The 25570-nt window shown below is 32.5% G+C and overlaps 4 protein-coding genes across 8 annotated transcripts; 3 read left to right on the top strand and 1 right to left on the bottom strand.

Annotated features, from left to right (window-relative positions):
- Positions 1-1941: 1941 nt before the first annotated feature.
- Positions 1942-5865, top strand: LOC126674838 (cationic amino acid transporter 1-like). The gene is made up of 2 exons (XM_050369361.2): positions 1942-2117; positions 3979-5865. The coding sequence occupies exon 2, from the start codon at positions 3996-3998 to the stop codon at positions 5721-5723; it is 1728 nt and encodes a 575-aa protein (XP_050225318.1). The 5' UTR covers positions 1942-2117; positions 3979-3995; the 3' UTR covers positions 5724-5865.
- A 182-nt stretch (positions 5866-6047) lies between these two features.
- LOC126674837 (disease resistance protein RPV1-like) lies at positions 6048-10060 on the top strand. Of its 3 annotated transcripts, XM_050369360.2 has the most exons (6): positions 6048-6274; positions 6402-6704; positions 6781-7893; positions 7973-8553; positions 8710-8738; positions 9032-10060. In XM_050369360.2, exons 1-4 carry the CDS (start codon positions 6116-6118, stop codon positions 8531-8533), a joined length of 2136 nt encoding a protein of 711 aa, XP_050225317.1. In that variant the 5' UTR covers positions 6048-6115; the 3' UTR covers positions 8534-8553; positions 8710-8738; positions 9032-10060. The 3 variants fall into 3 exon arrangements, with proteins under 3 accessions (XP_050225317.1, XP_050225316.1, XP_050225315.1); XM_050369359.2 differs by having other exon boundaries at positions 8710-10060; XM_050369358.2 differs by lacking the exons at positions 8710-8738; positions 9032-10060 and having other exon boundaries at positions 7973-8688.
- Positions 10061-11189: 1129 nt separating this feature from the next.
- LOC126674822 (isoprenylcysteine alpha-carbonyl methylesterase ICME-like) lies at positions 11190-16348 on the top strand. Of its 3 annotated transcripts, XM_056105218.1 has the most exons (12): positions 11190-11685; positions 11791-11911; positions 12779-12855; positions 12969-13038; positions 13156-13236; positions 13558-13632; positions 14354-14455; positions 14547-14687; positions 14764-14829; positions 14943-15086; positions 15597-15687; positions 16075-16348. In XM_056105218.1, the coding sequence occupies exons 1-12, from the start codon at positions 11466-11468 to the stop codon at positions 16234-16236; spliced, it is 1350 nt and encodes a 449-aa protein (XP_055961193.1). In that variant the 5' UTR covers positions 11190-11465; the 3' UTR covers positions 16237-16348. The 3 variants fall into 3 exon arrangements, with proteins under 3 accessions (XP_055961193.1, XP_050225301.1, XP_055961194.1); XM_050369344.2 differs by having other exon boundaries at positions 11190-11911; XM_056105219.1 differs by lacking the exon at positions 11791-11911 and having other exon boundaries at positions 11191-11685; positions 12784-12855.
- Positions 16349-17960: 1612 nt separating this feature from the next.
- Positions 17961-19241, bottom strand: LOC126673070 (flavonol 3-sulfotransferase-like). The gene has a single exon (XM_050367036.2). It carries the CDS (start codon positions 19133-19135, stop codon positions 18095-18097), a length of 1041 nt encoding a protein of 346 aa, XP_050222993.1. The 5' UTR covers positions 19136-19241; the 3' UTR covers positions 17961-18094.
- Between the last annotated feature and the right edge of the window lie 6329 nt (positions 19242-25570).

Genomic DNA, 25570 nt, shown 5'->3' with positions numbered 1-25570 from the left:
TCCGTAAATTTGTCTGTCCCCCCCATCCGTGCTTTTATATATAATACTAGCGTTTCGCCACGTGCTACGCACGTGAGCGATATTTACATGACCCGTTGTGTATATTAAATATTAATTAAATTATTAAATATACTACTTAATGTTTAAATAGATTATAATAAATTATTGTTTAATTTCACCGAATCACCGTGACGTGTCCAAATTTTACTATACCATTATTATAATATTAACATGATCCGTTATATTCTTGATAATAAGTAAAATATAAAATGAAATATTTTAGTTGTTAATAAATTGTTATATAATATTTTTTATTTAAACGTCCTATGCATGTAAGTGATACTTATATGACCCGTTATTTAATTAGGTACTAATTAAATTATTTTTAATATAGTATTAAAAGGCTTGAAAATTTAAATTAAAAAACGGATTGGGATTCCCTCAAGTTCATTTGAACTTGAGAGGGTTATGTTTACGATCTACGCCGTTCATTATAAAATGAACGCTGTAGATTAATTTAATTGAAATTGGGCTTTTTTGATCTAAACCGTTCATTTAATGAACGGTGTAGATCGTGAATAGGACCCCCTCAAGTTCAAAATGAACTTGAGGGAATCCCAATCCTTAAAAAACACATAGAAACTATTACTTGTGATAAAAAATTTGATACGATGCGTGTTAGTTATGTAAAAATCTTACTAAATCTAATTTAAAAGTAAGAAATATAATCCAATATCCACACCATTAATATATAGTTATTATAGACTACTCCTATTAAAAGTAATTTTTTATAATATTTTTTATTTAATATAAATTATTCTGCATTTTGTAATTTTTTATATCATAAATTACTCCTATTAAAAATAAAATTCTTATTACATTTATAATTTAATATAAATTGTATCTAACTGTGTAATTTTTATAGTTATTAAAGTCCACTGTTATAATTTTGCTTGTCCTCTTCCTTCCCACTACGCACGTGAGCGACATTTACACTATCCCTTTTATATATAATAATAATAATAACGCTAAAAATAATTAGATGAATTAATTTAATTTTTTTTTTAAGTTATCATAATATATTTAGAAAATTATTCATTGTGATATTTATATAATATCTCATATATATATATATATATATATATATATATATATATTAAATATTAACTATAATATTAATCATAAATTTTTATAATTAAGTTTATCTTTATTGATTCTATTTTTACTTTAATTTTTTTTTTCAAAAATAAAAAATATTCTGGTATTAACTACCATTTTTTTTAAAGTTGTAAATTAAATGTGCAAATACGTCTTTAAATTTTGACTCGGGCAAGTCGGTGGACAAACAAGCCCTTCATATTAAGTCAATCTATTTTTGTTAGAAAAGACTTATTTGTACTTATTTTATATTTTTAGAGACTGGATTAAATCAATATAAACTTTATAATTATAAATATGAATAATCATCCATCAAAGGTTGAAGGATGCATAAACACCCTTTTCCCTTATCTTAGGCAATTGTAATTTTGACAACATATAGGGTAATTTTTTCACTGTAAGTAATATAACAATTTGTTAAAAGAAAAATAAAAATCATTTTGTCTTTTATTTTTATAGTGCGAGAATAACGATTTCCTTTTTGTTTTCCTTATTCCTATTTGATTTGGAGTACAACACAATATACATTCTCCTATTTAGTAGTAGCTTATTCCTATTTAATTAATTTATGCGAGGCTAACAATTTCCTTTTTGTTTTCCTTATTCCTATTTAATTTGGAATACAATACAATATACTGCTAAATAGGAGAATACCATATGCGCAAATTGAGCTATTATCTCATTATAAAATCATCAAAACAGAAACAGTTGAGGTGTATCAAAAATCAAAATAAAAGATATCTTAGGAATATTTTTAGATTTTAAAATTAAATTAGACAACAAATCTTGGGAGATTAGGGTTTTATCTCAAAAGAAAGTTATAGTATTAAACTAGAACTGTACGTACTTATATAAAAGCAATCACCACCAACCATAACTCTAAAACCAATTCCACCATTATTTAAAATTTCATGTTAATGCAGTCACGTTTTTCTATTATTTGATTATCAAACATCCAGGTACGCCGTCTTCTCTATATGTTAAATTGGTGTTAATTCTTCTTTATATCTTATGTTAAATTGGTGTTAATTCTTGTTTATTTTATGTTAAATTGGTGTTAATTCTTCACTTGCTCCATTACCAGCAGCTGTTTTCTTTTTCCTATGTTATATTCTCTTTGATTATGCTACTGTGTAAATTGCTTTTAATCACTAGTCATAACAAATAATTTCAGGACTATTACATTTTAGTGAATACTAGTTTTTAGGTTAACCGATTATTTTTAGTTATATTTTTATTTGATTAATTTCCTCATTAGACGATTTTTTTTATGTGTACTTCTGTTCTCTTTAATTTTGCTACTGTATAAATTACTTTAAGTTTCATCATCTTCACTAGTCATAACAATAGGATTACTGCATTTTAGTGAATACTAATTTTTAGGTTAATACTTTTTCGGCCAATATTATTATGTAAAATAATAACTTAATTTATTATTATTAGTTTTGGTTTAAACAAATTATCTTGAAAAAATTTGGAAGAAAACTTTTCTGAGTTTTTCAGCCAATTTTAAAATTAATCTATAGAACATATATTTCTTTTTGATTATTTTTCTTCAATAATTTTGTAGTTTGTCAATATCATTTAAGCTGAGAAGGTCTAAAAATCTGAAATTTGATTCACAAAAAAAAAGATCTTTTAATTTAAAATTTAAATCACGTGAAAATTTTACAACTTGGTACGCTTTAGGATTGAAAAATAAGTTTAAAGAGTTTCATTAGAGCATCCACAATGGACTCTCTATTTCTTTAAAATTCTTTATTATAAAGAGTGTAACTAAAAAATATTAGTCCAATGGACTCTTTATTTAAAAAAAATAAAATAAAGAGTGAGTTTGGCTTTCCACATCTAGAGAGTCAAACCAATTCTGTATTTAAAAAAAAACAACGTGTTAATTATATTTCCACTACTTCCTTATTTTTAGGGGAAAAAAACAACGTGTTAATTATATTTCTCGCTCACTCTAATCAAGAGAATGAAAACATAAGCTTAACAACGTAAATGTATCGTTTCATCCAACAAGTTATTTTATTTATGTGAAAATACCACTAAAGGATTCAAACACGTTGCCTTTGGAATTAGGATACAACCATCTGTGGCAATGATGATCATCTTTTGCTGTATCTTTTTACTAATTTTGTAATAATTTTTTTTAATATGTGTTATCAGTGTGTGTGTTCAGCTTTAATAAGAAAAAGATCAATGGAGGAGAATTGAATATAATGACATATAATTAAAAGAAGAGGGAAAATAAAAAAGAAAAAGACAAATAATTATAAAAGTAAATAAATTTAGAGAGTCCATTAAATGAGGTTTAAATTTTTGCTCTCCATAATTAAAGATGCTCTTTATTTATTTAAAGATGCTCTTAAAAAATAGAGAACATTGTTAGAGATGCTCTTAGGAAGGTAACAATTCAAAAATATTATTACATTTACATTAGTCAAACTCCACATTTTAGGGATCCGCAAGAATCAATAAGAATCTTTTTTCATTAGGAATTGGTAGTGTTTGTTTAGATACTTTAAAATCTCTATCATCAATTTTTTTTTATACATTTGTTACCATCTTTCTTAGCTACAAAAAAAAATAGTTACATTAGTCAAATTCCCCATTTTATGGATCCGCAAGAATAAAAAAGAATCTCATTTTTTAATAGTGTTTAGATACTGAAAATTCTCTACCATCAATTTTTTTATATGCAGTGGTATTTTAAGTTCTATTATCTTTTTCACCATTTGTTCTATTTAGTTTTTTTCTTGCCAATTAAATTTGTCATTTTTTCCACCATTTATTTTGATTAGTTCTTTTCTTTCGCAGGGTAAGCAACTAGGGCGATGGCTAGTGATGGCAGTGGCCTTCAGAACAGAGGATGTGTCTGCAAGAAAGAAGATTTTTTGCCAGAAGAATCATTCCAAAGCTGGAACTCTTATATTCATGCATTGTCTAACATAAAAAGCCGGTTCAAGGATCGTGTTCTAGCACGATCACTAGATAATGTCGAGCTGCAGGAAGTGCGTGGCGAAAGCCATAATGAGATGAAAAAAACTCTGAATTGGTTGGATATTTTTTGGTTTGGGATTGGAGCTATAATGGGTGCAGGAGTATTTGTACTTACTGGCGAAGCTGCTCGGAATGATGCCGGTCCTGCGGTTATACTTTCATACCTAATATCGGGCATAGCTGCATTGTTATCAGTGTTATGCTACAGCGAATTCGCGACGGAATTACCGGTAGCCGGAGGTTCATTTTCGTATCTTAGAGTGGAGCTGGGTGATTTTGTAGCTTTCATTGCTGCTGGGAACATTTTGTTTGAGTATATTATTTCTGGTGCTGGCGTGGCTCGGTCTTGGACTTCGTATTTGGCTACCCTCTTTAACAATGAACCAAACACTTTCCGCATACACGCCCCATTTCTTGCAGATAATTATAACTATTTAGATCCCATTGCTGTGATGATTTCGATCTTTATTTGTATTGGAGCATGTTGGAGTATCAAAGGTTCATCAAGATTCAACTCAATTGCTACAATAGTCCACATGTTCATCTTGGCATTCATCATCATCGCCGGTCTTACGAAGGCGAATACTGCTAATTTCACACCTTTCGCACCTTTTGGTATTCGCGGGATTCTGAAGGCATCATCTATGCTTTTCTTTGCATATATAGGATTTGATGGAGTAGCAACTTTAGGTGAGGAGATTAAAAACCCGGGTCGAGATATTCCGTTAGGACTAATTGGCTCCATGTCGGTTATTGTGGTACTTTACTGCGTTCTTGCAGCAACGCTAAGCTTAATGCAGCCTTACACCCAGATTGATGTTGATGCGCCATTCACAGTGGCATTTCAAGCTACGGGTATGAATTGGGCGAAATATATCGTTGGATTGGGTGCGTTGAAAGGGATGACAACAGTTTTGCTAACTAATGTGCTCGGACAATCTCGATATTTCACTCATATCGGCAGAACCCATATGGCCCCGCCTATACTTGCTTCCGTCAATAAAAGAACTGGCACCCCAGTGATTGCCACAGTTTGCATGACTGTAGCAAATTGTATTGTTGCTTTCTTCACAAGCCTTGATGTTTTGGCAAACCTCTTGTCCATCTCCACCCTTTTCATATTTTCTCTTGTGGCTCTTGCATTGCTGGTGAGACGATACTATGTGACTAATGAGACGTTGAATGTTGACAGAAAGAAGCTTATTGGATTGTTGGGGTTAATCGTAGCATCCTCAATTGCCTGCGCTGTTTATTGGGCAGTCTCAGATGGCTGGGTTGGTTATGTAATAACCGTACCGATTTGGTTTTTCTCCACATTAGCACTACAGCTGACACTGAATCAAGCAAGAAAGCCTAAACTGTGGGGAGTACCATTGGTGCCATGGCTACCATCTGCTTCGATTGCTCTAAATGTTTTTATTATGGGATCCATCGACGGGGCATCATTCATTAGATTTTCCATCTGGACAGGGGTATTGCTTGTCTATTATCTGCTTGTGGCACTGCATGCTTCTTATGATGCAGCAAAGAAATTGCAAATAGAAGTAGCTGTCAACATTTAGGGAAGTTTTCTTTAGTGTTTTTGGGTATATTTTTGGGATAATTATTAATTTGATGTCTGAACTTGTTCAAAGTGACAATTTAATGTTTGTTTTCAATTTGGTGTTTAAATCGGCTAAATATAACAAATAAGTGGTTTTACTAGATCATCTTTAGATTTTTTTTTTTAAGAAAAAACTAATTCTTGCACAGCAAGACAAAATAGAAAAACCAAGAAAATTAACTACTGCTATCTATGTTGCATGAAAGGCCAAAACGAAGGTCTTCCTCCCAGAGCTGTTTCCAATGAATTGGGATGTCTTTAATCCAAACCTGAGCTTCACCATCTTGAGCTTCTGCTGCAAGAATTCTTAGATGTTGTGGCTTGAATGTAGATATTGGATTATGTGTTCTCATGGATAAATCTCTTATAGCTGTTTCTGGTAAGATAGAAATGCATGACTTGCTGCAAGAAATGGGAAAGGAAATTGTTCTCCAAGAATCTAGAGAGCCATGCAAAAGGAGTAGATTATGGGATCATGAAGAAATCGTTAGTGTGCTCACAAAAAATAATGTAAGGTTTACGTACATTTTAATTATTCTTTACAGTATTATTCATTTTGAAATTTGGTTGAAGTATTAGTGTCAAAATGTTAAATAATATGATATGACATTCTGTTATGCATGTTTTCCGTTGGCAGGGAACTGATGCAATTGAAGCAATATTCCTGGACATGTCCAAAATTAAAGCCATTGACTTAAATCCAGATGTTTTTGAGGGAATGCCTCATCTAAAATTACTGTCATTTTTCTATGGGTCTGAAACAGAAACAGGTGATGAGGTGCACCTTTCTCAAGGCCTGCAAAGCTTCCCCAACGAGCTGCGATATTTGTACTGGCACGGATACCCGTTGGAAACTCTGCCAGCTAATTTCCATCAGCTGAAAATTGTAGAGCTTCATTTGCCTTACAGCAAACTGAAAACGCCACCAAGCGGAAAAATGGTATGATTCATATTACAAACTTCGATTTCCTACTGCTTTATTTGTTTTTACATTTCGGTTCTTTTTTTTACTGCAGATTAAAACCTTGCAATTCATTGACCTCCATCACTCCAGCTGCCTTATCAAAGTTCCAGAGCTTACATTGGCTAGGAATCTCGTTCTTCTAAATGTGTCTGGTTGTGAAAGAATGATAAGTTTTCCGAGTACAACTGGTTTGATGTCGCTTGAAGGTCTAAACCTTTCTGGTTGCTTGAGACTCGAGGCATTTCCAGAGCTTTCAAGGAGCCTAAAATGCCTTGTTTTAAGTAATACAGCAATAAAAGAAGTGCCATCATCACTCGTTTCCCTCAGCAGGCTGGCTATTTTGGAACTCGAATGCTGCATGAATCTTGAAACTCTCCCCAGCAGCATGTGTAACTTGAAATCTCTTGAAACTCTTGACGTATCTGGCTGCTCTCGCCTAAAGAAATTCCCAGAAATCTCGGAGACCATGGATCATTTTCGGTCTCTTTTTCTGGAAGGAACAGCAATTGAAGAGCTACCATCATCGATTGATAATCTAAAAGCTCTTAGTTCACTGAGACTTAAAAATTGCAGAAACCTTGCTTATCTTCCAGAAACCCTTGGCAATATAAAATCTCTTCAGTATTTACAGCTTCAAAGTTGCAGAAACCTTACTCATCTTCCAGAAAGCCTCAGTAATTTGGAAGCACTTCTCAACGTTGAATTGTCTGGATGCCAAAAACTTGAAAATATGCCAGCAAATTTAACGGTTTCTTTTAGTCTACAAGCTAGTGGATGTCATATGTTGAAATCTGTATCCGAGTTGAGCAGTTTATCCTCGATATGGAAACTAGATCTTAGCAATAATAGATTTGAGTCACTTCCGGAAAGCATACAACAGCTCCACCAACTGTGGGAACTCGATATAAGCTTTTGCGATAGGCTGAAATCATTGGTACATCTTCCCTGGTCTCTAATGTACTTAAATGCTCATGACTGCAGATCATTAGAAAGTGTATCTGCCCCTATACCCTTCTTCGAATTTGACGACGAAATGAGGTTTGATATTGATGACAAGAAATTTGAATTTACTAATTGCATGAAGTTGGATCGAAACAAATCATGGGGTATGGTTCTGGCAGAAATGGAGATGAAGCTGCAACGATCGGCGAGTGTGCTTAATAAAGTAAGGATAAATTTCCTATTTTCTTGTCATTTAGTTTGTTACTGATATTCACCTTGTTTTATTTATCTTTTGCTTGCAGTGTGATAGGAGAAACGATACTAGAAGGATGATGATGTATCCTGGAAATGAAATTCCAGAGTGGTTTACATATACAAGCACTGGAAATTCAATTAAAATCCCGTATTGTAAACATTCTAATGATGGCTTGTTCTGTTGGGACAAGGCTGCAGTATGCTGTGTTATCGCATTTCCGGATAACTATCACATGAATCCTGACAGCTTGCTACAAATTGAATGCAACTTGTCAAACTATGACAAGGAGACTTTCACATTCAGGAGTTATAAGTCCACTGCGTCTGTGTATGTGTCGGAGCACGTAGCCTTATGTTATCCTGTCACGGCTCCACGGCGTGATTATGGAACAGGAGAGTATCCTTGGTTAGAAATCAAGATATATGGTGAAAATTGGTTTTTGGAGGTGAGCAAGTGTGGAATATATCCTCTGTGCAGCTGTGCACAGAAATGCAGTCTAATGCTATTGGAAGAGAATGACAATGAAAAACAAGGAGATGGCCACTGGAACACCAATGGAAGGGAAAAGGAGGAGGAACCACCATTTAAAAGACCAAAACAAGCCTAGTTTCTTCTTGGTGTGGATCGGTAAAAATGTTAATTATTTTCATTAATTCCATTTTATTGGTGCCAACAAGACAACTAACAGTTATCTTCACATTGGAACCGATAATTTTTGTATTTTCTGTTGCTATATATTAATGCATTGACGGGAATTTTCCATTTTTTTGTGTTTTAAATCAGTTGGTCACGTAAGCTTCCTTCCTTCATCTGTAAGTTGTTTCTTTCGGTTTTGAAATCACGATCGTTTGGAGTTGTTTATTTCTGTTGCGGGTTGTAACACGGTTTATGTATGCTAATACATTGCTACTGCTATACCTCATCTTAAGTTACTGCCACATTAGCTATGTGGATTAGTGTGTGATTTCTGTTTTGAGTTTGTTAGAGAAAACCGGTTATTGTTTTGCCTTGTGTATGTAGAGCTTTCAGCTTTAGGTTTATTCTTAGTTTTGTATATTACAAACTCAGTCAATATAGTGTTCTCTGTTTTCTGATATGGTATTAGAGCGGGTCCGAGCCCGGATCAGGCGTTGCCGCCGGTGTTGCTGCCGCGTTTCAGTTTCTTCTCAATGTAATGATCTTGATGTCCAGTCCCAGCGATCTGGTTCTATTTCACTTTGTGAGCATTACTATCAATGACTCGATTTCAGTTTGTGAGCATGGCTATTGGTGACTCCATTTCAAAGTTCAGTTTCGGTTTCAAGTTCATCCCTACGGGCGACTTGATTTCAGTTTTAGATTCAAATCGTTGCTAACAATGATCAATTTTGATTTCAGATTCTATTCTATTTGAATTCAGTTCTTCTTTTGATTCAGATATGTTTTGATTCATAATCAAGTTTTCAGCTTAATATCATTCGGATCCTCTCGTTCTTTATTCTTCGTGTATTGTTCTATCTGATTGTGGATTGTCATCTGTTTCCAAATCTCTATTTCAAATTCTCTGGAATTTCTGCCAAATCAGCAACATCTATTGGAATTTCTATTTTTCTTTCTGTGTTCACTGATGACTGGATCAGATTGATGAGATTCTTGTTGATTTGAGGTTTCGATTTTGCTATGATGTCTCTCGTTTAAACTCTTATCAATGATACTATTTAAATAGAGTTGGTTGTAGCTTGTAGAAGCTGCAATTTAGTCATTACTATACTGAAAAAAAGAGATGTTGCATTTTGTTGAGTGGTGATTCTTTGATAAAAATGATGAAGGTCGAATATGCGATGTAATGACAGTATAGCGGAAGTGCGGAACATTGATCCGGTCGGTGCAGATTTGAGTGATCTGATATCATGTCTTGTTTATAGAATCGTATTATGGTTTGTTTGTTTATCCAGAAAAGAGTTTTGTGAAGTGTGGCTAGAAGCTGGAAAGTTGCAGATTAGATTTGTTCTTGTGATAATGAGTGAGGCCCCAAATCAGGTCCTAAAGAGATGGGATTTTAGTGCAAGTATTGGATCCAACACATGAATATGAAAAAATACTTCCAAACTTGTGAAGCAATAAAAAATATATAAATTAACAATAATTATTTATAGTTTTTGACAAATTAATATTATTGTATTTTAATTTTTTAATTTTTGTAATTATACTCTAACCAATTTTGATATTGATCAAATCAAGATACAACAAACTTATATTTTCGAGTCGCATCTGCCTTTCAAGAAAGTTGCATAGACATTTTAATAAATAAGCTTTGTAAATTTAATCGAGTAAATGGTCATTTCATGTCGGTCTCTAAACTTGTAACTCAGAGTTACATAATCGACTTTTAGTCATTTAATCAATCAAGCTAAAGGAAATGTTATCCCTTTTTCCAAGCAATATTCACTAGCAAGCTCGACAATAAAAAAATCTATTACCCATCGGAAAAGCAAATGCACCTCTTGCATCACATAATGCGTTCATGAAAATCGCTCCGCCTCCTGCTTATCCCGGAGAGCCTGTAAGCCGTCAATGTTTACTTTTATCCAGTCACAAATTAATGGATGCCACTAAACCGAGATGAGTTTTGGAGTTGATCTCGCAATGCCCTGAATATGCAGCAGTTGCTAAATTTTAAAATCATTAATGTTTTTAACCATATGACCAAATAAATCAGCTTCTTTTATGGATTCAAATCATTCTAAAGAAATCATTTTTATTTGTTGTTGTTTGGACAATATTGACATAAATTATAATATTATCGGAAAAAACTGTCATTTTTTATTCAATATATTTAATAAATCCGCTAGATTTTTGAATTTAAAAATTCTTTCATTGAAAAAACACATGAATTAAAAATCTATTTAATAATCGGAACATTTGAAAAACATAATTCCTGAATTTTCAGAGCTAATTTTATTTAGATTAAGTATAATCAATCATATAAAAAAAGTCTCTTGAAGCTTAAATTAAATATCAAAACTACAAAATTTCAAAGCGCAATTGAATTAATAAGACGTTCTCCTAAGTGAGATTACGTGTTTACACCATATATATATGTGTGTGCAGCCGTTTACAACTTGAGACTAAAATTTATTTTCCGCAAAAAAACCTACACGGCTCGAGTTAAAATTAGTTCGAATGTGAAAAATTTAATTATACCGTCGCACAGTAGATATTTCATAAACCTCTATACAAATAAAATAATAAAAAAAAAATCAAGACTACAAGAAGTTAGGTGTCAAAGCATATTTGGTTGATAGGCAGACAAAATGCAAACAACAAATTCCAAAATTTTCCAACGAAACAAACAGAAAATTCAATAATACAAACCCATCTGTCAATCCCCAACTAACTATCTCCCCATTCTTCATAATCCAATCCAAAAAAACTCCCCTGATTTGGCAATTTTCCTCTTTATCTCATCATTCTTACAAGCAACCACCTCAAAATCAGACGCAAATCCAACAGAAAACAAACCGTTACTAAAAGTTTCAATCTTTATAAAAGTTAAAAAAATGCCATCTTTAAATCCAATTCTTCCAGTTACCATCAAACAACCATATTCAAAACCCAATTCTTATCTTGATCCACCTGATCCAATGTTACTACAACAAGAAATCTTTAATTTTGATGACCCAACTGGGAATTTTTTAGTTTCTTCTCAATTTGATGAAGAAAAAGAAACGAATTTTTCTATAAGTAAGCCACTTTTGTCAAGAACTTCTAGTTTTGCAGGTATTTCTAGTGTTTCTAGTGCTACTACTGTTGTCAATTCTGAACAGAGACGACGGCGAATTGCTAGTGAAAGCTCCATTCCTTCGCTTTTGGATGATGTTTCAGGGAGTGATGGTGGTGGTGATGCCACTCCACGTGGCCAATCTATTGGTCAGGAAGTGGGGCATGCTGCTGCTGAGACTTTTCTTGTTACTAGATTGAGTTTGAAGCTTTTATCTTATCTTGGGTACTCAAAAAGCTCTCATCTTTTTGTTTTATAATTAATGATTTTGTGAGTTTTGATTACTTTTAGATGCTTAGAATTTGTGAAAGTTGTCCAAGGCATGTTTGTTGGTTTGGTTGGTTTTTGATATGTTAGGCTATTGAGTGAAATAATGCATAATTTGAGCTGAATGGCTAATTATTTGATAGAAATGTGTGCTTTGAAGTTGATCTTAGAGTGGGCTAATTTATGCGAATCAGGCTGTATAGGAATGTATGTAATGAATTCTATACTAGATTTGGTGCGAGGAAAAATGTACGTAAAAGTTTGCTTATTTTATCCTTAGGGTGTCCCCAAATTTGAGGATATGCTCAAGCTTAGGGAAATGTACTTTTCAAAGTGTTTAATGTCGTAATGCGGAGTTTGTTTTGCTTAGGTCAGAACTCAGCATTATAAAATGGCTGCTCTATTTATTGGTTATCTCCTTGTTAGGAGATCATACAAAGTTTAATAGTCTCCAATTTCATCTGGCTCTACTTGATTAATTAAGAAAATACAATTTTTTCATCTCTATGATATGCATCTCGGTCATGTGAAAGACAAAACTGTTTCCGTAAGATTTTCTGTCTTCACATTCACAGTAACATCATATAATTCTTGAAGGAAATAGATGATGAAACTAACATGATGGGGGCAATTGAGTTATCTAGGTCTGTGACATGCTATAGATGAAGATGATAATAACAAACTTGCAGCAGATGCATTTCATTTTTGCTCGTTATATGCTTTTGGCTTTGCGAATCTAACATGTATTTCCCGACTTCAGTTCAAGATGCTTTCCCAATTTTATCTAATTTTTCCGCATACTTCTTGATTATTTACTTTATTTAGGGTAGGCTACAAATGGATGGTGAGATTTATGGCCCTTGGTTGCTACTCTTTCATGCTTCTTCCAGGTTTTATTCAAGGTCCGTTACATCCAGTATTCCTATGCAAAACGTTTTGCATGCATGATTGTAATCCTTATACATGCCGCTTTTTATCTGTAGTGGATCATAACTAGCCTGTTATTCTTTTGCAGTTGGTTATTACTATTTCTTTTCTAAACAGGTTTTGAGAAGTATAGTTTATGGCGATCAACCGAGAAATAGGTTCGATGTAATGATATGTTGTTATTTCTTTCGCAATTCCATTTATTAAGTTCACGAACCCCGTGTATATCCATGGGTTGGCAGCCTGCCTGACCGGAGGAGATTCTTTTTATGCAGGCTTGATCTATATTTACCGAAAGATATTGATAGGCCGAAGCCAGTTGTTGCATTTGTAACTGGTGGAGCATGGATTATTGGGTGTGTAAGATTTTGTTTTTGGTGTATTCAGTTTCTATGTATTGAATACTTGAGCTGATTAACCCCAAGTCCCCAACATTACTCAATTTAGGATATGCAATAGCTTGTTGCGACTATCTAGCTGAATAATCGGAAAATACAAGAGGAAAATGTAATTCAGTCTGGATAGATGCGACGTTTTAATGAATTTTTTTAATCATTATGGATTAGGAACAAGAATGATTTGCCTAGTGAGGTCTTAAGATTCAATCATCAACTGTTAATCCTTAAAATCTATACCTGCTTTTGTACCCTTAACAAGTCTTGAATATGTTGATGCAGATATAAAGCATGGGGTTCTCTTTTAGGAAAACAGTTGTCAGAAAGAGATATTATTGTAGCCTGCATAGATTACAGGTGAATTGATTTTACTTGTTCATTAACAATTTTCTTTGTAGACGGAAGATCCTATTTTGTTAAGAGAAAAGCTCTGTAATCTAAATTTCCCACTATGTTCTTAACTGTTACCTTCTTATTTAGTGTTGGTGTTTTTCATTTCTTTTGGTGAATAGTTCCAACAATGCTTCATATTACATAAGCAATTACGTTTCAAGTATCACTGTCTTCCTGTGGATGTTTTTTTTTCTTTTTTTTCAAAAGATAGATCTTCCTATGCATGTTTACTATCTATATTTAATATAAATAGTAGTATATATTTTAACTAAACACTCAGAGAACTTTGATTTGGGATCAATGCTATTCAATTAGTCGAAAATTGGTAAATGAGCATTTGGTTCTTCAGCTGTTTTTTGTTCCCGATTGATAATTGCTGTATTTACTTCTTTTCTAACCTTTCTGTTTAATTACTTTCTTATCTTCTGTAACCTACGTCTATGCCCTTGGACGAATTTTGACACTAGAAAATTTTGTTTGACTTCAGAACTAGTTAGAGGTTATGTTAAATGTTACATATGCTATAATTTTATAAGCAATCTTTTTTATAGACTGATCATTCCTCAGAGTTGCTTCAGTTTGACGCATTTGGTTGCTTAAATTCTTTTGTTTGTAAATGGATGTTCCTTTGGTGAATATCATAAGATCGCCTGTAATGCTGGTCCTAATTGACTTGCACATGCAGAAATTTCCCTCAGGGAACCATGAGCGACATGGTGAGTGATGCTTCTCAAGGCATCTCTTTTGTATGTAACAACATTGCTCAATATGGAGGTGATCCTAACAGGTGGTTGAATTATATGTTTCCTTCCTTTTCCTTTCACAAACTGATGCACCTAACTGATATTATTTGTTATTTCTGTTCTTTGTTTCGTTAGGATTTACTTGATGGGACAGTCTGCTGGCGCACATATTGCAGCTTGTGCTCTCGTGGACCAGGCAATCAAGGAGGCCACAACACGAGAAACCATCACTTGGAATGTTTCTCAGATTAAGGCGTATTTTGGGCTATCCGGAGGGTTTGTTTTTGTAAAACACTCTTCTAAACTCGTAATTTTCCTGGTATTGACACTGACAAAAAGTTTCTTCATATAGGTACAATTTGTATAATCTTATAGATTACTTCCATGGTCGTGGTTTATACAAGTCCGTCTTCCTAAGGTATAGTTCTTCTTTCCCTGATTATTGTGCATATGTTTCTGTTTTTTACTTAATGCCTTGTTTGCTTGTGGTGTTCTAAACTTCTGAACTGATGTTTTCAAATTCTTATATAGCATAATGGAAGGAGAAGAATCATTACAAAGATTTTCTCCTGAAGTAATTGTACAGGATCCCAACTTGAAAGATGCAGTTTCTCTCCTGCCTCCTATTATTCTTTTTCATGGTAGTGCAGATTATTCTATTCCAGCAGATGCCAGGTTTGTTCAGTTCTTTGATGAAATTGTTTCCAAACATCTTCCATATTTAGACGGCTTATGTATAGTGGTGTGCATAAACTAAACTAAATCGAATAACTACACCAAATCAACAAATTTGGTTGGAATTGAATTTCTTTTAAAGATCGACTGTTGATTTTGTTAGATTTTGAAAGTAAAAAACTTTAGTTCATTTTTGGTACAAACCGAATGGAAAAATCAACCAAACTTACTAGTTCAGTTCGATTCGGTTTGAAAGTTTTAAATTCTTATAAAATTGATTCGGTTTGAAAGATAAAAATGCTAAGCTCGGGTTCAAAATGAATACACACGTATGTGCTTATGTATCTTAGATCAGCCTGGGGGATCAAGCGGTTTTCAATTAAATCAATTTATACCAAATAGTCGGACCATGCCTGATCTACTGTTTAAGCAGAAACCATTTACATCTGGTTGATAAGCGATATTCCATGTATTCTAGTACCTTATTCTTTGAAATGTGTGATTTTACAGTAAAAATTTTGCTGGAACTCTTCAAAGAGTTGGAGTTAGAGCTGAATCCATCTTATATGAAGGGAAAACTCATACAGATGTGTTTCTTCAGGTAAGGGCCGATACTTTGAATCACTACTTAGAATGCATATCACATTCGAATCTGTTGCAATCCAATACTTTTTTAATGCTTCAGTTTGGTCTAGGGGTGTGCAGTATTCTGTTAAAACCGAATTGACAGAATCAAAACGAAACAAAAATTCCGAATATAATTTGGTTTCATCTCAGTTTTGAGTGTGGAAAGTTTTGGTTTAAGTAAACATATGAAATGTATCGATTTGTATAAAATATTAAATATGCATCATGTCTGAACCAACGGCTGCTCACCCCTACTTCGGTCTCAAGAATATTTGCATTCATTGAATATTCTATAGTTATTGGCTTGCGCATAAAGTTTTTGTATGAATTCTTATGATGGTGATTATAATATGCAACTTAGGATCCGATGAGAGGCGGCAAAGATCAAATGTTTGAAGATTTAGTTGCAATAATTCATGCTAATGATCCAGAAGCTCAGGCCAAAGATGCAGTGGCTCCTCCAAAAAGACGCCTTGTTCCTGAATTTATGATTCAGATTGCTCGTAAAGTTAGCCCTTTCTAACACTTTGTAAACCATTTACCACAAAACCACACTAGTTCAATTTCTTGTGTATTCTTTCTACTGATGTACATATCATTAATGGAATTATATATGTTGATCATTTTAGGTTCAATTTTGTTTTTCAAAATGTTTTATTTTAATTTTTAGAAACACTTTAAGTTAATTTTCTTTTATACATTATTATGTTTTTAAATAAATTAGTATTACTTTGAGTATCTTATGATATTATTATAAGGGTTATTGTTATTATATATCCCCATCTTTTGCGTTTTTTTCTTCGATTTAAGCACAATATAGAAAACGTGGCATTATATATAACAACCTTTCATTTTATGACAAATATAGTCTAAATGTCTTATACGACATCGTTTTGGTCATTAACACGGCCAAAAACGATATCATTTTTATGGAACATAATCTATAAAATGCAAACCGGGTTATAGGGTGAATAGTTTGAAAAGGTTAGGATGCGAGGTGAGATGTTTTTTAGATTGTGCTTAAATTAAAAAAAAAACGTTAAAGGTGGGAATATATAGCGACAATAGCCCTAATTATTACTAATTAATAAGGATAACTAAGGGACGTTGATGAATATAAACTAATACTCTCTCCGTTCTTTTTTAGTTGTCCCTTTAGCCAAATGAATTTGTCTATATTTAGTTGTCCATTTAAAATTTCAAGATAACATTAGCTATTATCTTCCAAATTTAACCCTTTCTAATAAATGACTCTATAATTCAATTTACAAAGCATTTATTATATAGTAGGGTTATATTAGTATTTACTCCTATTATTTAAGACAAAAATCCCACTATCTTAATATGTGCAATTTTGGCTAAATGGACAACTAAAAAAGAACGGAGGGAGTATTTTATTAAAATGTGTGTAAAATAAAGGGATTATTTGCATATAAAATTTCAAATATTGCAATTTATATATACTAACATGTAACATTTGGCATAAAAATATTAGTGTTTCATTTTTTTTTTGGCATTTTACATCTAGAGTCAAAAGTCATCATGACATTTTAGTGTCCAAAGTCATTATGGCATTTTACATCTAGAAGTCTTTATTTTATGTCGTTTAAGTCATTAAAACCGTAAAAAAACATGATTTTGTAAAGAACCATGTCTTGTTGTTAGAATATGCCAAAATAATAATAATTAAAGATCAGACTTGTTTCCGCTAAGTTTTAAAAGTTGTATTTAGAAGAGAATTTGCAAATTGGATATAATTATAAAAATTAAAAAATTTCGTTGTCATTAATAAGTACAAAACTTTAAATTTAAAAAATAGTTTGGTCTCTGAAAATCCTATAGAAGTATATAAGCACCACAACACAAGTATATAAGTATATAAGTATATAGGCCATGTTTGGTTCATGGAATTGAATAGCATGGAATGGAATAGTTATTTCATAAGGAATGGAATAGCCATTCTTTAATTTTTGAGAGGAGTACTTATTCCACAAAATCATGGAATAGCAATTCCGTGGAATACCTATTCCATGAACCAAAGTAAAGAATTTTCATTCTATACGGAATAGCTATTCCATTCCGCACCTATTCCATGAACCAAACATGGCCATAGTTCAGTAACTTTAGTCATTTTCATTAATATATGAAATAAACTTAAGAACGGTAGTCATATTTTTTTTTTTTTAACAAAGGCTAAAAAACGGTAGTCATATTCATTCATACAAATATAGCAAACAAGAAAACCCAAAAAAAAAATATGATCATATTACTAATGGATATTACATAATAAGTCATGCAAGCTGGTGCAATAGCTTATTCAAATCCATTTTTATTCTGCAGGAGAACATTTAAGAATTTAAAAGTAAAATCCATGCACTGAGTTATTGTGAAGAAAGAAATGAAAAGCCAGATCCACTCAGTTTCTCATCAACAATCTGATCCAAACGAGCGCCCATTTCTTCAGTGAAATAGTTTTTCCAATCTCCTTTTTCACCCTTCCGATAGAACAAACTGTTCTTGATAACATAAGGTGAATTCGAACTGTAAGCGCCTTCTTCGGTCACCTTCAATTGGCTCAAACTTTCGAAACTGCATAAATCAATGATTTGTCGAACTACGCCTTGTTCTTCCTCTTCGGAAGTAAAAGGGCAGCCAAGAAACTCGGCCAGCTTTGTAACATTGGGAACAATGTTCTCCTTCAAATCTTCATATTTAATGAACAAAACCTTGTCAGGATTTTCCTGACTAGCCTTCCAGTATCCAGCAACATGATCCCAATACGGTCCATTGAAGGCAGCTCCTTCGCAAAACGAATTGAACGAATCTTCCATGCTGAGAAATGCATCTTTGTCGATTCCTTCGGGCAATCTTTTCCGAAAGAAATGCCACATTGATACTAACACGTCCTTCGGATCCCTGCAAAGATACACAATCTTACATCCCATTGTGACTATAGAAGTCGGCAGGGATTGATAAGGGATATGCGTTGCGATAAGTGGGTTTTCGGGATCACGAGTATAGGTTTCGTTTTGAGCCGATTCGACTTCCAAAAATGGAACCAAATCATGCGGTGTAGATGTCAACAAAGGACTCTCCGAAATGGGATAGCGAGAGCGCGTAGTTAGGGCATAAACTAAAGCCTTAACCCAAGTAGTGCCGGTTTTCGGGTAAGTACAAACAACAACGTCGTTAGGTTGAGCTTGAAACTTCTCCTGAGCTTCTAAAACAGCATCTAAGTAAAGAGTGAAGTACCATGCACCTTGGTACAGGTGAAGAGGCATGAATTTCCAATCATTTCGGACCGGTAGGGTTGCGATAAAATCGCCGTATTTGATCGGTGGCATTGAAGCATTTTGTTGTTGTTCTTGTTCAGGGCTCATAGCAATGTTTGTAGAGGGCTTTGAGGCTTCAATAACATCCATTTGCGAGGAAATGAAAATTTGATAGAGGTAGAATTAATAGTTTTGATGATAAAAAATGAAAGTGGAGCTTGTGAGAATCAAGTCCGAAATGTTCTTGTATTTATAATATGGCCACCCAACCACCATAGTTAGCGGCCATATATATTTAGCATCGATCAATCAAGACGGCATTTTAAAAGTAAACTTATGATATCTTTGACCATCAATTTCTCAACTTTTTTTATTATAATAAAAAAGAAATTGAACCTGAAACTAATTAAAGATAAAGATATAACGTGGTTTAGCTTTTTTTTTTTATTATTATTATTGAATAATAAATTATTAGTTACTAACCAACAAGGTCGGTTCAAGTGGTAAGCGGTTTGTTATCGTTTAAACAAAGTATCGGGTTCGAGTCGTATGAGTGCAGAAAATTCTCGCTGGCAGATTCACCTACCATGCCAGATGCGCGATGTGGGTTACATCCGGATTAGTCAGAAGCACTGAAAATTAGATGGGCAAATAAAAAAAATACTATTAGTTATTAAAGTGAAACAAAGTCACTTTCCTTGTGGAGATACACTGAACAATTATAGTCAGCTTAACTCTCAACTAAGCATAATCAACTTATCCAATTCAATCTTAACAGCTATAATATAATTGTATTCATAAAATAGGAACGCTATACAGTCAACTCAAAATAAAATAATATTTTTGAGTTGAACAATCTTATTAGTTAGTTTGACGAAAAAAGAATAAATTTAATTAATTATTGTAGGTCGAATTAAAATAAAAAATCAACGCGAATAACGTATCTTCCTGGTTGCCTTCTGTTGATTATTCGTTAATATGTCAACTATATGAATTTCAGTCAACTATCATGATAGGTAGCAAAATCATTTTCAAATACTAATCTTCATGACTTCGTCAATTTTTTTAAATTTCATACACTACACCATTCCATATTTTATTTATAATTTTATATTATTTTTTTGTCTTTATTTTTTTAATTTTTTTTACAAAATATATATATTTGCTAAATTTTATAAATACTTTTTTTTTCACTTTTTGATGATGTATTTTTTTTATATAGATTTTTTAGTTGTTTTTTATTTTGTTATCGTGTTTTTTAGTATAACTATGGTGTATTATAATGTATATATTGTGTCGTTTTAGTATAACTATGGTATTTTTATAATGTAACAATAGTGTATATATAGTGTATCTATAGTATTCTAATAGTGTTTTTATGGTGTATGTCATAAAAACACTGCAAATACATCATAAACACTGATACACCATAAACACTGCAAATTCACCATAGATATACTAGAAAAATGGCAAAAATACGCCAAAACACATGGATACACCGAAAAACACCAGAAATACACTATAAATACACTATAACATAAATACATTATAAAAACACAGCAAATACACCATAAATCAATTTCTTATTTACAAAAATCAGTAGCATCAAAACAAATAAATAAATCTATTAATAAGAGAAAGACAAAATAATTATATGAATAATAAAAAAATTATAAAAAAATAATAATAAATCTACTATTATTTATTTAGAAAATATTTACATCATCACAAAAAATCTAAAAAATTACAAAAAATCTAAAACCGATGTCGAGAAATCCATAACTTGAACGTAAGATACGAACGGAAAAGCGCGAATGGAAGAGACGAACGAAAAAACGCGACCAGAATAGACGAACAAAAAAGTGACCGGAAGAGACGAAAAATCCATCGGAAGTAGACGAACGGAATCACAAACGGAAGAGTCGACGGAAAAGCAACCAGAAGAGACAAACGAAAAATAAAACGAAAAAGAAGAAGAAAAGAACAGACAATTTTGAGATAAAAAGAGAGAAGACAAGAAAAAAGAGTTTGACTATGTAAAATTTTAAATTAAAACGAAATAAGCCTCCTATATATAATAGGTATTTCTATAAATATGTTTGTTATAAGTGTAGAGTGGACAATTATGAAAATATGGTGTAAAAAGTGATAAATAATTTTTAAAATAGTGTATTGACAAATAATCTCAATTTAAAAGCCAAAATATCTTAAAAATACACTCATTTTTAAGCCAATTTTCAATTAAATGCTTATTTTATAAATTTAAATTTTTTATCCAAATATGCACCTTTTACTTTCAGTTGTACTTTAAAATATTAAAGTATTTTTTTTTATTCAAAAAATTCAAATATATCCTATATGTTTAACATATACTGTAAATAACATTTAATGTTATAAATAGTACTAAAAACTTGTCTTCCCTGCAAATTTAAAAAATAATAAAAACAATAATAATGATAATTTATTTATTTATTATTAATTGATGATACTTAGAGTTGGGCATGAGCCGGGTTAGCCCGTGAACCGGCCCGGAACCGGTCCGGTCAAACCCGGTCCGGAACCGGTCAAACTCGGAACCGGATTAAAACCGGCTCGGAACTGTGAAAAGATCGATTTTGGGCCGGTTTTAAATTTTTTGAACTGTGAATCGGTGGTTCTGGGTCGGAACCGCGAACCCGTCGATAAAAGGTTAATTAATTTTAATATTATATATATTATATATGATATATACTATATTTTTTTAGTTAATTTTTTTTAATTAACATAATATTTATAATTTGTTTTATTTATTATTTTCTTGTAATATTATCTTCACGTGTTATTTTATTTTTAAATTATACTTTTTAAAAATTAAATTTCAATTTTACTTTCAACTTTTTCTTGAACCGTGAGACGGCGGTTCCAAACCGAAACCGGCGGGTTATGAACCGTGGCCACCTCTAATGATACTAATCTTTTTCATATTTATTCCGACATTTGAGCCGCCTCTTGCCCCGCTATTGCCTTCCTTCAACCCTATTGAGGAAAATCTGAAAACATATAGAGCCTGAACAAGTAGTGTAGAACTATGAAGTCCGGTTATCGATTCCATGAAGAAAATCAATCTATCCACTAATTAATCTAGTTCACGTTGTTTAACAATTAAAAATTTAATTGGATTTAAAATTAAACTAGATGCAAATATAATTTAAACCCTACTGGTATTAAGAATAAACAAAAAATAAAATCGAAAGGATTTGAATTTATGGAATTGAAATTAGAAATTGAAACTATTACAATGATAATTGATTCGTGGATTATGGCACAATTTATTAATTGTGGTTCAAACTATGTGTATGTACTAATTAATCTCCCTTTAGTTAAAATTAGAAGAAATCCATATCAATTGATGAACATGAAGACAAAATAACAGAATTATGTTATATTGGACCAATGGGACTTTGCCACATCAACAAAAAGCCTTTAAAAATTTATTCTAATCCATTGAGTTTGATTAGAACAATTATTGCAACATTAAAAGCTCTCAACAACTTAAAACTCTCTCAAATTTATTTTGGATCAATTCCTTAACATTGATTGCTTGTTGTTCTAGTTTGTTAGGTCATTTATTGCTTTTTTTTAAGATTGTTGATTAAGTCTTGTAAAAGTCACTTAGTTGTAAGTTAGGGGTTTAATTTTGAAATAACTCCAAGTTTGGCGTTTAGCTATAAAGCACCATTTTCATGACTTGTAATCAAGTTTATTTTCTAGTGTAAAATCTCAATTTTTAATTGAGTAGTGGATATAGATAGGATTTGTGTGTAGTCTGAACCATATTAAAAATCTCTTTGTCTTTCTAAATCCTAACTTCATCTTTTTCTATTTTAAACAATTTTTTAATTAATCATTAATATCTAATTCACCCTCCTTTTAAGTATTTCATCTATTCTAATTAAGTTTTTTCAAATAAAAATTAGAACACACATCAATAGTTTAAATGGTCAAAATAAACTAAGTTCTTAGTACAATAATTTACACATAATTAAAATCCATTACAAGAAATTCCGCATTTGGTAACAATAATTTTGCAGCTAATTTTTTTTTTGCTAAAAGACATTTTACAGTAATAATTTTGAAAGTTGCTGCAGTTAGTTAAGTTATAACAGCATTTTATAGCAAATTTTGTTACCAATTACTTAAAACAACGTTTTATTAGCAGCAACATCCCACAATTGTTTCTGTTGCTATATATATTTCTTCTAGTGATCATACTTTCATAATCCAATAAAATCAAACTATCATACTTCAAGAGTTAATCCCTAATGGAAAGTTTAGTTTTCCATAATCTAAATGCAAACAACAATGAAAATATGAGAATATATAGTAGATGGAATCCTACAAATAATCCTTGCAAATAAGATGTCTTCTTCTTCTCCTTTGAGTCCTTGAATGATCGTGTTGCTTGAAAATGTAAAACTATCAATTAAAACTTCTTTAAATGTGTTGATTTTCTGTTTTTGTCCAAGTTTGCCTCTATTTTCAAATCCTTCTTTTCTTTTGTGATTCTTTAGGTTTGAAATGGACAATTTACCCCTATTCAAATATATTTTATGCCTTTATTATTTCCTAACATTCACGGGCCGAATCTGGGTACAAACTGCGGTCAAAACGCGTGAAAAATTGTCTGAAAACAAACTCTAACCGAGTCGATGCTCAAGCTAGCTGGCTCGAGCATGGAAGCATGAATTATTGATTGTATTCTCCGGCACATGATTTATTAAGCTTAACTGCAGATCCAGCACAGATTGAAGTCAGCAACACCAAAGAGAATGTGGTCCACACTGCAGCTGATCCTGCTGAGGAAGCTTCAATCTGAAGATTCCTTATTGACAGCTGTTGCCAGCTATTGTGCTCATGAGGATTGAATGTGTGTGTGAGGTCAACGTATAACCGTTTTTGTAACAGAATAGGAGCAGTTATTGTTTTGAGCTTTGAGTATATAAATCAGTTGCTAGAGCTGATTTCATTGTATTGAATATCATTCTTTTCAATCAATAAAGCTCTCAATTTCTATTATGGTATCAGAGCCATTGTGCTCTCAAATTTTCTCAGCAACCAAACACCCCTTTCTTCTCTAAACAGATTCAAGAAAACAGTTATTTTTTCTTTACTCAACAATGGCAGAAACTCAGGGAAGACCAGAAGATCATCCTTCAAATCCATATTATGTTCATCCAAGTGAGAATCCATCACTTCTTCTTGTTACAAATGTTCTTACTGGTTCTAATTACCACTCTTGGTGTCGAGCGATGAAGAAAGCACTCATCTCCAAGAACAAATTGAAATTCATCGATGGAAGTTTTCCAATGCCAAACAGAAATGATTTTTCTTTCTCAGCATGGGAGAGATGTAACACTATGGTGAGCTCATGGCTTACGAGAGCTGTAAGTAATTCTATTGCTGATAGCATTTCTTGCATTGATAATGCTATAGATATTTGGGAGGATCTGAGAGAACGATTTTCACAAGTTGATGCTGTGAGAATTGCTGAATTACAGGAGGAAATTTACTCTTTTAAGCAAAACAATTATAATGTCACTGATTACTACACTCATTTAAAAATGCTTTGGGATGAATTGTCTAATCTCAGACCTATTCCTAGTTGTGTTTGTAATCCAGTATGCTCTTGTGTTCTTCTAAGAACTATCAAAGATTATTTTTCAAATGACAGAGTTATTAGATTTGTAAAAGGCCTAAATGACAGCTTCGGAGTTATCAAAGTTCAGATCATGATGATGGAGCCTTTGCCTCCCATAAATAAAGTCTTTTCCATGATTGTTCAACATGAAAGACAGCTTGGCTTAGGGGTTGCTAATGCTGAATCACAAATCTTTTATGCAAAAGGAAATGCTCAACAGGATGAATATAATGCTTCTTATGAATCCACTGCTTGCTATAGTAGAGGAAATCAAAATGCTGGAAACTCTAACTACACAGGAGGAAACAGTTTTGGTTATAAACCAAAGAAATTTAACTTCAGTCAGAATAAGAAACCTATATGCTCCTTTTGTGGAATGGAGGGGCACACTGTGGACATTTGTTACAGGAAACATGGTTTCCCACCAAACTATCAGTCAAAATACAAGAGGCAGAATCAGATTGCTGCAAATCAAGTTGAATTTCATGGTACTCATAATGAAGGATCAGTAGCTGATGAACATAATGCAGACAACTACAATAGAAATGACAGTTACAACAGGAATGAGAATTTTGATGCAGCAGAAGTAAATGAGAACAATCATTTTCCTTTCACAAAAGATCAATACACAAAGTTACTTTCATTGATTCAACAAAGTGGAAGTACAGCTCAAGTCAACCACATTTCTGCTCACTACAAACAGGAGGATCACACAGGTACTAACACTGCATTCTGTCTAATGTCAAAAAGTTTTCAATCTACTGATTGGCTTATAGACACTGGAGCCACTGATCATATAACTTGCAACTCAAAGTTATTCATAAAGTCTAAACCTGTGAAAAACATGGTGGTAAAATTGCCAAATGGACATCAAGTTCCTGTTGAAAGTATTGGGGATATACAACTCA

This window comes from Mercurialis annua, linkage group LG3 (genome assembly GCF_937616625.2).
Source record: "Mercurialis annua linkage group LG3, ddMerAnnu1.2, whole genome shotgun sequence".
In the NCBI taxonomy this organism is placed as follows: Eukaryota; Viridiplantae; Streptophyta; class Magnoliopsida; order Malpighiales; family Euphorbiaceae; genus Mercurialis; species Mercurialis annua.
Note: the sequence above shows the minus strand (reverse complement) of the source record. Positions and strands in the feature narration are given on the sequence as shown.

Bases quoted from the DNA above. Each gene is read 5' to 3' on its own strand.
- LOC126674838 (XM_050369361.2), top strand. From the start codon at position 3,996: ATGGCTAGTGATGGCAGTGGCCTTCAGAACAGAGGATGTGTCTGCAAG.
- LOC126674822 (XM_050369344.2), top strand. From the start codon at position 11,466: ATGCCATCTTTAAATCCAATTCTTCCAGTTACCATCAAACAACCATAT. The intron at 12,856-12,968 runs GTCCGTTACATC...ATTCTTTTGCAG, and splicing joins TCTTCCAGGTTTTATTCAAG to TTGGTTATTACTATTTCTTT. The intron at 13,237-13,557 runs GTGTGTAAGATT...ATGTTGATGCAG, and splicing joins GGTGGAGCATGGATTATTGG to ATATAAAGCATGGGGTTCTC.
- LOC126674837 (XM_050369360.2), top strand. From the start codon at position 6,116: ATGGATAAATCTCTTATAGCTGTTTCTGGTAAGATAGAAATGCATGAC. The intron at 6,275-6,401 runs GTAAGGTTTACG...TTCCGTTGGCAG, and splicing joins GTGTGCTCACAAAAAATAAT to GGAACTGATGCAATTGAAGC. The intron at 6,705-6,780 runs GTATGATTCATA...TTTTTACTGCAG, and splicing joins CGCCACCAAGCGGAAAAATG to ATTAAAACCTTGCAATTCAT.
- LOC126673070 (XM_050367036.2), bottom strand. From the start codon at position 19,135: ATGGATGTTATTGAAGCCTCAAAGCCCTCTACAAACATTGCTATGAGC.